Consider the following 12,021-nt stretch of genomic DNA (forward strand, 5'->3'; position numbering starts at 1 on the left):
CAAAAGTCATGTTAAATGGGCACTATCTGTCAAACTGATTTGACTCAAATTCTCAGATTTGACTTATAACCTATACTAAAACGTATATCCAAATAAGAAAAGTCTGCAAAAATGCTTAACTCGAATATGTATTAGCATTTCGTGTAAGTATTTTAGTCTATATGACAACCATCGAGGTGACCTTCCGAAGATCGACGACGGTTATATAACCCAATATCAACATAAACATAACCTATATACAAAAGGATAGCTAATTCGTGTAATTAAATTTTTCAATTTCTGTTTGATTTTATTGAGGATTAAAACAATACTTCAATAATCGTTTTACTTGTATAATAACCAAATAATTGTGTATCGAATCAGACACTCAAGTGGTTTACTCTTGTTTAACTTTCAATTATATCAGCTGCACCAGCCTAGTTCAATTGTTCTCATAATAACATTCATGGTGCCTTACCGTCAATAAGATAATCATTTACCAAGAAGGTAAACATGATTCACATTCAATTATATACATTTTTTTAAAACGTATATGTGGACGAACGTACAAGGTAGCTTAAAGTTATGATTGGCTGAGCTGAAAACCTATGAATTTCCAAACTTATATATGTATAACTAGTTTGAATTTGACTATATAATGTTATGAGTGAACATGCAAGAGTTTTTACAGGAAAACTAATTATTGAAAGATATCAAGTCGTTCGAAATTCATACAAACATGGCACTTAACATAAAACAATAATGTTGTGTAGCTCTCACTCATTCACTCACGGAAGCACACACGAACACTTTTTTATACTATATCAATTTTTGTCCTAAATTAAATGAAAACTTGGCCCTCCATAACATTTATTGCTTATTTCGAAATATCACGCAAGAATGTTGATTTACATGAGGATATCGCCCACAAACTAAATATACTTTATATGTTAAAAAGCACAGTAATTTAAGGATGCGTAAGTTTTTGACACGCATCAACGATACACAATGTTATCTCTTATTCCTTTGATTTCGTCTAACTTTGTTTGCCTTTTATCTATTTATTTAGGGTCAATAATTCGTTAATGTGATGAGAACAATTGAACTAGGTGTGTTCAGCTAGAAAAAGTGCCAGTGAAACCTTATACGATAAAGAAGGGAACACCAAAGATGGCTATATTATTTGTTTTCTTCGAACATGTAATGTGAGTGAATGATATTCCCTTTCTTCATGATGTTTTTTTTTCTTGTCTTGTATTGAACAATTCGTGTCATTGTCAGTGCGAAAATTCAATTGCCCGAATAAGCTATCTATTTGTTTATAATAGGTTTATGTTTGTATCGGGTTATATAACAGTCCTCAATCTTCGTTGGTGATAATAAGATGGCATATGCATTTTTTTTTTTCATTTTCAGACTTTATTTTAATTTGGATATACATGTACGTTTTAGTATATTATAATATAAAAAAAGAAGATGTGGTATGATTGCCAATGAGACAACCGTCCACAAGAGACCAAAATGACACGGAAATTCACAACTATAGGTCACCATACAGCCTTCAACAATGAACAAAGCCCATGACGCATAGTCAGCTTTAAAAGGCCCCGAAATGACAAATTGAATGTAAAACAATTCAAACGAGAAAAATAACGGCTTTATTTATATATAAAAAAATGAACGAAAATCATATATGTAACCATAAACAAACGACAACCACTGAATTACAGGCTCCTGACTTGGGACAGGCACATACATTAATAATGTGGCGGGGTTAAACATGTTAGTGGAACCACCCCCCCCTCACATTGGACGGTGGTATAACAGTACAACATAACGAACTATAAAAATCAGTCGAAAAAGGCGTAACTTGTCTAGATGCATAAACACATTTTATCTGTTTAAGCGCATGAATTTCATTATAGCCTAGTAGCCAGGAGATTTCCTGCTAGGCTTATTGGATAACATTATCTAACATGTTCGTTTGTATATTTATCAAGTATATTCTAACAGAATACACACTGTAAGAGTATTTCTACAGATTCTTTGAAATAACTGTGTTTTGGATCTTTTTTGTATTTCGATGGCGACGTTGTAATTTGCGAGTGCGTTTATGTATAACATTTTTTTTTTTACTTTTAGCTTAGGTTATGAAATAAATATCAATTGATGTGGTGCAGTAAATAACTAATATTGTTTACAGCATGATAATAACATTAAATTTACGCGAATCCTTATAGCTCTGAAATGACAGATCTGAAAATTCTAAATAGATCGATGTGCTTCCTTCTCTTATTTCAGCAACTGTAGAACAGTTTCAAGCATACTCAACTTATGGTACAATACATGCAATAATTATATTAATTAAATCTGAGTGTTGAAGTCTCGCAACTGTGCAAGGTCAACCAAGAATTTATCAAAATCGAAATGAGGCTTCAATCTATCACCCCCTAAAACAGAATGAGAAGCGTTAAGTTTTATGGAAATCAACCCAAGCAGTTTGGCGGAAGTGTGAACAAATTTCTTAAATCTGACGGTAAAGATCCCATGGCTCAGGTATGACACTCAAAAGTATTCAAATATCTAAAAAGGATTCTTTATATCCATCCAAATGTTGCAAAAGAATTTTATTGTCATTGGTAAGAGCAAATTTAAAATTTTGGACGAAAAAGTAATGGACACCCGAACTGATAGGTTACAATACTATGTTACGTCCCGTCTAAGACGAGCTTTTAACACCACACTTTTATCATATACACAAACGGGATCTTTATATGTATTAAGTTTTTCTGATCTGTTATTCCAGAGTTATATGAAGATAACCATCTGTTTTTCTGATCTATCTTTCCAGAGTCATATGAAGATAACCGTCTGATTTTCTGATCTGTCTTTTCAGAGTTATAAAAAGATAACCGTCTGATTTTCTGATCTGTCTTTCCAGAGTTATAAAAAGATAACCGTCCGATGTTCTGATCTGTCTTTCCAGAGTTATATGAAGATAACCGTCTGATTTTCTGATCTGCCATTCCAGAGTTATAAAAAGATAACCGTCTGATTTTCTGATCTGTCTTTCCAGAGTTATATGAAGATAACCGTCTGATTTTCTGATCTGCCATTCCAGAGCTATAAAAAGGTAACCGTCTGATTTTCTGATCTGCCATTTCAGAGTTAAAAAAAGATAACCGTCTGATTTTCTGATCTGTCATTTCAGAGTTATAAAAAGATAACCGTCTGATTTTCTGATCTGTCTTTTCAGAGTTATAAAAAGATAACCATCTGATTTTCTGATCTGTCCTTCCAGAGTTATAAAAAGATAATCGTCCGATTTTCTGATCTGTCATTCCAGCGATATATGATTCAGAAGATAACCGTCTGATTTTCTGATTTGTCATTTTATAGTTATGAACAGGAAGATAACCGTCCGATTTTCTGATCTGTCATTCCGAAGTTATAGGGTGAAGACCGTCAGATTTTCTGATTTGTCATTCCAGAGTTTTATGACTATGATATATATATGTCGTAACTAGAGCCCTGTCCCCTTAATCCTATTGTGACCAATCGAATTAAAATGTTTTCGGGTTTGACTACATGACCAGTACGACGGAAGTCACATGTGAAGCAGGATCTGCCTTCCCTTCCTGGACACCTGAAATCAGCACCCGTTATTGATGAGGTTCACTTTTCTTAGTCTTTAGTTTTCTATATTGTGTTTTGTGTACTGTTGTTTGTCTGTTGGTCCTTTTTGCCATGGCATTGTCAGTTTATTTACGACTTATGCGATTGAATGTCTACTTGGTATCTTATAACCTTCTTTTATAAAGACACTATGCAATAATGCTCCTAAACGTAACATAGACTACGGACATGGCATCACACATATTGCAAAAGAATATTTTAGCGAAGTTTAATACTGCTGAAATTTTTTTAAATAAAAACAGAATGATTCAGGAAAAGTCTTTGGTGTAAAGTAGTTATCTTAGTAAGAGCCCTTTTCAGTAAACAATAAAAGTTCAATCACATCATATCTGTTTACCTTTGTTGATGCTTCTTATACATATTTTTATGCCCCACCTACGGTAGTAGAGGGGCATTATGTTTTCTGGTTTGTGGGTCCGTTCGTCCGTCTGTTCGTTCGTCCCACTTCAGATTATAAGTATTTTTTGTAAAGTTGAAGTCCAATCAACTTAAAACTCACTACACATGATCCTTATGATAATTCAATTCAATTCAATATTTTTTTTATTTACGTCTCACCTTATGTATAAAATTACACAATACATTTATAAAAGGTACATTTTGTAAACATAAGCCAATCTGTACAGATGTACGAGAGACGATATGATCTTTCTAATCTTAATGCCAAATTCACGGTCCATTGAACCTAGAAAATGATGGTGCGAGTGGGGCATCCGTGTACTTGAGACACATTCTTGTTTATCGCTATTTTGTGCATTTTTCCTTTGATCTTTTTTTTGTGTGATAATTTTTATATCATGCTACTCGCTTGAGATCGAAACTTATCGCTAGTAACTAAGCAGGCGCGAGGCAAAGCTAACGAAATTGACAACATCGTCCTAGGTTAAATAGCGATTAACAGATTATCAAAAATTCATTGATCATCTCAACTATAATTTACAAGTATCAATCTAAATTATAATGCACCTAGTTTTACATAAAAAAAATATCATCAATTAAATATGTTGTTGTTGTCTGTATAATTGGAAGCGACCCTTCAGTCGATAATAAGTCAACTTTCTGTCATCACAAAACCTCGCGCTCAGTTCGGTTCACTGAAATAAAAGCAATTATAAACATAATGCATTTATCAAAACTCATGTTCGTACCAATATGCATATTTTATTACTGGAACATTTATTATTTAAACCATAGTATACCAGATAATAACTTTAAAAAAATCTCTATCGTTTGCGCTCTCTATAGCTATCTGATTTAAGATTATTATAGATTTTCTCGTGTTTAGCCATGCTGACTAGTACAGACGGAAGAGCACTAATTGGCTGATACGCCGTACAAAAGGGGGAGGTGGTTGCGGTCATTATACAAAGCATTTTCCATATCGGGCTGGTACGAAATTTTAAACCATTAACATGAATTGACAATACATGTATTTTACCAGAAAACATTTGTGTTCACTCACAATTTTGTTTTGGTACTTGTCATAAATATTTTTTTATTATATGCTATTCTAAACTAGTATAGTCTTGCTACTTCTACTATGTTAGGTTTTTTTCCTGATAGATTTTTCTCCCATTATAGAAATTGAAATTCTTTATTAATCCAATTATAGACCCTTATAATTTTATACAATGATTACATAGATTTTTTTTACCTCAAATGTTTCTAAATGTTTAGAGCTCATTGGTTTAAGAAACACAGTATCAACGGTTTTTAAACTGATTTTGGTACCTGCAGTATATCAAACCTATAAGCTATATAACGTCACGTCACAAGAGTAAACGTCACGTCACAAGAGTAAACGATTATTGTCGGTACATGATTATGATAAGTTGTATATGATAATTTTTTTTAAGTATCAAACACCTTATAAGACATCAACCACCTTATAAGATATCAACCAATGTATTCCTTTAAAAGTATATAACATTTGTCTCGTATTGCTGTGAAATTAACATCTCCATTATTGTATTAACCTGGATTTAACACTTGTCCTTGTGATCTTTTCCTTTTACAGGTCTTAAATATAATGACTCCCGTAACGATACATATAATTACAAATCCACCAATTACTCCACCAAGAACCGCCGCAACAAAGGAATTATCTGGAAAAGTTAATAATTCTAATACGATGTTCTTTAAACCCTTTGAATACACAACCATGGTAAAAAGCATATTTTCTTAAACAAAGTAAGATTTATATAATAGTTCTTGAAAGACTGGTCATTATCGTGATATATGGACTGCTCACGGGACAGTGGTATTGACTAAGATACTAGTAGCGATAATGACTGAGCCGTAGGCGAGGTCATTATCGCTGTCGCAGTCAATACCACTGTCCTACAAGATACTATAATCCTGCCACGTGGAGCTTACATTTGAATAAATACCGAATATGGAAAGTGAAACTACAATTTAAATCATAAAGTCCGAAGTCACAAATAAGAAGGGTGCCGGGGTAATAGACCACTTTCGCGTTCATCCGTCACCGGAAAAAAAATCGTCAATTATGAGCGCCTTTGTAACGTCTTTTACCAGATAGAGGGGATCGCCTGTATCCCTGCATTATTAAAGGTTCATCAAACGTCTTAGTGGTCGTCATTGTACAGGATAAACTATAAATAAAGTTTGTTCAGTAGGTACTTAATCACAATATCCCAATAACAGCGCTGCTGAATGTCAATTATGAGAATTTAATTTGCTGCATAATTCGTGCAATATAACTTAATAGTTTTCCAACCACTCGCTCGACATTGGTACAACATCGGAACGGGAGTGATGACGTTCCTAATCGGGCGACTGAAGTTCACTAAAACCAAAGTTTTTGACGGAAATGCATCGAACTCGAAAGTTGTCTATTCTCTCGGTGTTAAGAAAATACATGAAATATTTGCCACTGCCCCTTTTCTGTTCTATGATTTTTAACCCTGAGTTTTCTATCTGTTACATGCCAAGAAATCCTCTCTAAAAATTCCGGTCGACCCCCTACCGCAGTCTTTAGTAGCTAAAGATTTGATTTCATTCAAGAAATTAATTTATAACCTTCATGTACGTGTCGCTTATAACACGGCCATATACCAAATGGTCAATATTAATCATCCATGTAATTTGCTCTTTGGGGTGTTTACAGAATTTCAAAGGAGGCAATTTCTTGACATGCGCATGTCGCTCTACTCCACAAAGGCATCATGTCAATGTTCATCGTGAATTTTTAGTTAAAATTGATAAAATTGTCACATGACAATCATTGTATTTGAATTATAGCAAAACGTAATTATTTTTTTTGGCATTCTTATGTCTTTATTTGTCGTCACGATTTCTCCCTTTTGAACCAGTTTATTTGGATCGTCACGAACGATTAGATTGTGAATTTCAAAACTGGAGAACGACATTTGTTGTGACCTCGGTCTAAGTGATATCACCCTGTCATAGTTAGACATATATACACTGTGTTTTTTTAATTACGTTTACAGATATAGGGACTATAGTTTCAAGGCTAAATATTCTATTTTGTTTTCATTTAAATTGCTTACAGTTAAAAGTCAGTTCAGCCTCCACCTGTAGTTTAAATCTCACATCTCTTGTCATGACCGCCAGCAGTTTAACGTCGATGAATAAAGCATCTTTCCCTTTGCCACAATACCTAGAATCTGGTTTACTGTCGCATTTATAAGTCTAAAAATGTATAAGACACATATCATACATACTTAATACATTATTTCTGACTCAAATAGCATACGTATTTCTTTATTAAAAAGAATAACGGACCAAGCTTGTCTTAGTAAAATTAGCTTTCAAAAGCATAGCAGAGGATAACAAGAAATAATAACAGATTGTTTAAAATGACTATAAAGGGCAATTACCCCTTAAGGAGTAAAATTACTATTTTGGTCTTGTTGACCTATTTGTGGATCTTTCTTTGCTTAACATTATTGCTGTTTACTTTTTATTTCTATCTTTTATAATAATTATTTAAGATAAAAACCAAAAACTGCAAAATATTATTAGAATTACCATTAAAGGGAACCCAACAACGGATTATCTGATGCGTCTGCAAATTCCAGGGCAGATAGATCTTAACCTAATAAACCTTTTAGCCTGATGTCAGATTTGCTGTAAATGTTCTAGTTTTAGATATATAACCAAAAACTGCATTTTACCCCCATGATTTACTTTTAGCCATGGCAACCATCTTGGTCGATGGCCGGGGTCATCGGACACATTTAGATACACTAAGGATGATTTAGGCCAAGATTGTTTTTAGTTGGTCAGTAGTTTCAGTGGATGACGACGGATGCCAAATGATGAGAAAAACTCAGTTTGCCCTCTGGGCTAGGTGAGCTAAAAAAAATAAAAAAATAATTGAAGACGACTTGTATGGCTCACGTGTTTGGGATGTGTTTTCAAACAGGTAATGACTCCCACTTATATAAAAGATCTGCAGTTGTTAGCTTCTTAGTATGACATATCATGGTATATAGTGGAGAGTTGTCTCATTGGAAATCACACCACATCTTTTAATTTTCTTCTAATTTTAGATAAACATCCTTTAAATAAACTTATTCTGAAAGGTTACCAACTCAACCCATTAATTATATCATTGAATATTGTTTTGATTAGTATTAATATTGATTTTGTTATTAGTAAATTAAAAGCAAACTAAATAGCATTGTTATTTACATAAACACATTCATGGATCTACAATCTGTCGATACCTGTATCTTGGCATTCCACAAGATCATGTTTTTCTCGGACTGTTTATGACGTTTTTACGCTAATTCAATTAGATGTTGGAGGTGTACTGATTGATAATTAAGTCTTAAATACACGATTATTTTTTATTAGATGTAAGTGGCTTGCAACTTGCTCTCCGTAATTACGAGTACTCTTTTTGTTGTTGGGATAAACAAGTACCCTGCCACGTCCACTCTGTGTAATATTTGTATTTGTAACCATCTGATGAGTTAAGCCTTTTTCAACTGAATTTTAGTTTGTTCTTATGTTGTACTGTTACATCACTGTCCTAGTTTAGGGGAGGATTGGAATCCCGCTAACACGTTTAACACCGCCACATTCTGTTTGTATGTGCCTGTTCTAAATTAGGAGTCTGTAATTCAGTGATTGTCGTTTGTTATGTGTAACATATTTGTTTTTCGTTCATTTTTTGTACATAAACTAGGCCGTTATTTTTGTCGTTTGAATTGTTTTACATTTGTCAATTCGGTGCATTTTAAAGCTGACTATGCGGTGTGAGCTTTGCTCATTGTTGAAGGCCGTACACTCACTACACTGACCTATAGTTGTTAATTTCTCTCTCAATTGGTCTCTTGTCGAGAGTTGTCTTATTGGCAATTATACCACATCTTCTTTTTTATGTAGTTGCTATATGCTAACGCCAGCCTTACACCATTGCAAATTTAGGCTTATTGACATCCAGATAATTAATCCAAAAAAATGGCTACGTACATGTTCTGTAAGCTTGTTCAACCTGGTTAATATGATCCGTTTTTTATGTATACCTTAAGCGGAGATCCTCTATAGGATTTACGATATGTCAATGTAACTGCACAATCCGGATCTTCATAATATTCGGGAGTCACACATACTCTGTATTCATCACCAGGGCTATCTTCGTCAAAACCAGAAAACGACATGTCATTACAGGTCTCATGAAGTTGTTCGCCATCATACTTAACAAATATATCTGCGTGGTCATGTATGCGTTCAAGAATAACTGAGCAGTTCTTACCGAATGTATCTGTAAAATGCACACAAAACTATAAAACTATAAAATTCCAATTGCACGAATTGCTTAATCTATTTATATGTATGTTTACATCGCTTATATGGTCATAGAAAACAATAACAATCAAAACCAAGGAGTAAACAAAGACTCACAAAACCAAAGGACATTTACATCAATAATTAAGAAACAACACAAACTCCACTAAAAACTGGGAGTGAAACCAGCTGCTCCGGAAGGGTAAGCATTTCCGGCACCGTATATGGCACCTGTCGTGTTATTTCTTTGTTTATTCCGGTAATGATGGAAGGTTAATGTGACTGAGGAAGAATATCAGATATGATTTCTGACACACTTTTGTCATAATGGCCAATCACCTCATGATGGCGACCGTAAAATTTCTTGAGGGATGACCTTAATTTGATTGATTCATAGCCCTGTCTTAGCATTTGTTGAGAAAGCAGTATTCCAGAAGGTCAACTCGGTAGTAAATTATATGGCGTCTTGGCTAAAATTCATACGAAACGTAGCTACATCTTATTGAGACCATGTCCTGTAAATAGTTTATTTTATACTTTTGATAGTTTTGAAAAATGTTTAACATTCATTTGTTATAAATAAATTTTGAAAATTTGAGTCAAATCGGTTAATATGAATTTGGCAATTAGTGTTCCTTTTATATAATAATTACTTCTACTTCTACATCTACTATATAGGAACAGTTTCAAGAATTTAAAGATTATGCCATGATTTGAGGATCGATACAAGATACATATAATATATAAAAAAAGTCAAGTACAAGGACTATTAAAAGTGTAATCGAGTATTCTATAACACGTCAACAAATTACATTTATTTAGTCTTTCTCAGGTTTTTTTTGGTCATGTCTTCAACTGTTTCGATTGTTCTACCATCATTAGCTTTCAAATATTCAGCTTTGAGTAATTCTGATGAAGGTAAATTCAGAAAAGTACCCAAGACGCATGACATACTAAGTATTGTTTTCAATTTTTTGATCTGTATAACGATCACCTTAATAAGTGACAGAACTTTATGATTTGAAAGTTTTAGCGTACGCATATACTAGTATAATTGTTGATCATGTAATTATTCTGTATTATTCACTATTCATGCTAGTTATTTAATATAAAAAGAACTAGTGTAATATAATGTGAGTAATGTATTAATTATGTGACTTACAAGTAGTTGCTTGACAACAACATATAATTGAAAGAAGTAAGACTAGGATGGTATAAATCATATCTGTATATGCCCAATTACGTCATTCTGCCTCTTCTGTAAGATTCTGGAGGAGAAAATTGCAATTAATAGCTATACAACGATCCAGCCATTTTAAAAGGGGATTCAAACCAAGGATAAAGGGTATTTAACCATATATATCCCGATTCAAAAGCAGTAATAGCACAAGAAAAAGAAACCTTATTCATAATTGTACACAGACGATATATTTCAGTAATACATTTCCGCCTGCTAAACGATAGGGTTATATATAAAATAACAACAAAATGTGAATTATATGTATATGTAGGTGAGTATTGATATAAATAGATGTAGATCTTGACAGAAAACTCCACTGACTGTCCATAGTGTAATTGTTATTGTTCCATATGTAGGCTAATGTTCTATTTACCTAATTTTAAACAAATCTTACGACTTTATTTCTGAGGATTTCATAATACACATACGTAAATACTAATATCATGAGTTTTATATCTTAAAATTGGTATAAACTTCTGACTTATTTATTATAAACGGTACAAACCTGATCATATTTACAGTTAGCTTCCTCTAAATTATATGGAAGACAGTTAGTGACGATTTAGTTTTAGTGATTTAACCGGATGCTTTGAAAAAATAGGTGTGCACAACTTAATCATATACCTGACAGTTTGATATTTTTTAGTTTTCTATGTTGTGTCATGTGTACTGTTGTTTTTCTGTTTGTCTTTTTCATTTTTAGCCATGGCGTTGTCAGTTTGTTTTAGATTTATGAGTTTGACTATCCCTTTGGTATCGTTCGTCCCTCTTTAAATTTGATATAATTTTATTGGAAAAAAGATGACACATAGATGTTCGAGTTAGAACAAACTGTTTATGGTTTCTATTTATTTGGCGAAACAACAACACACAAAATATTAAAAACAATGAGTTGATGCGAAATTTGTGCACATTTGTACTTTAAAAAGTAATTATAACGATGAATTTTTTTCCTGCTTTTCCCGGGACAATGACTTTTTAAATTTAACTTCTTTTTAAATGCGAAAGAAAAGGACTTTCGTTTAAACTTTTTAGACATTTATATAAAGTCATTCTTAACGCAAGGTAGATTAGAAAATACCTTCAATATTATTGCCAAGATTTTTGGGTTTTTGTGTTGTTGTTTTTTTTGGAGGGGGAAGGCGGAGATTTAAATTATATTAAAAATAAATGAACAAAAATACCGAACTTTTTAAGGATGAATCAACATTAGACTTGCTCAACTAACGGCGAGTCCTTAATGCAGCTTTAATATTTACACTGATCCTGCATAAAGCATTTCCAATCAACAATTTTATCGACTAACGGAACAAAATATAACTAGT

At 33.0% G+C, this 12,021-nt stretch overlaps 1 protein-coding gene across 2 annotated transcripts in view; it reads right to left on the reverse strand.

Annotated features, from left to right (window-relative positions):
- LOC134694181 (uncharacterized) overlaps positions 1–10,727 on the reverse strand; it is a 60,316-nt gene extending 49,589 nt beyond the window's left edge. The window contains exons 1-5 of one of the 2 annotated variants that reach the window (XM_063555181.1): positions 10,619–10,727; positions 9,195–9,433; positions 7,209–7,350; positions 5,652–5,780; positions 4,230–4,769 (exon numbers count right to left, since the gene is read on the reverse strand). In XM_063555181.1, coding sequence (XP_063411251.1) covers positions 4,741–4,769; positions 5,652–5,780; positions 7,209–7,350; positions 9,195–9,433; positions 10,619–10,679 — 600 coding nt within the window. In that variant the 5' untranslated portion in view covers positions 10,680–10,727 and the 3' untranslated portion in view covers positions 4,230–4,740. Of the gene's footprint in view, positions 1–4,229; positions 4,770–5,651; positions 5,781–7,208; positions 7,351–9,194; positions 9,434–10,618 lie in introns of those variants that run through there. The other variant, XM_063555189.1, reaches the window with a different exon arrangement.
- Positions 10,728–12,021: the final 1,294 nt, after the last annotated feature.

Source organism: Mytilus trossulus, chromosome 1 (genome assembly GCF_036588685.1).
Source record: "Mytilus trossulus isolate FHL-02 chromosome 1, PNRI_Mtr1.1.1.hap1, whole genome shotgun sequence".
Classification (NCBI taxonomy): Eukaryota; Metazoa; Mollusca; class Bivalvia; order Mytilida; family Mytilidae; genus Mytilus; species Mytilus trossulus.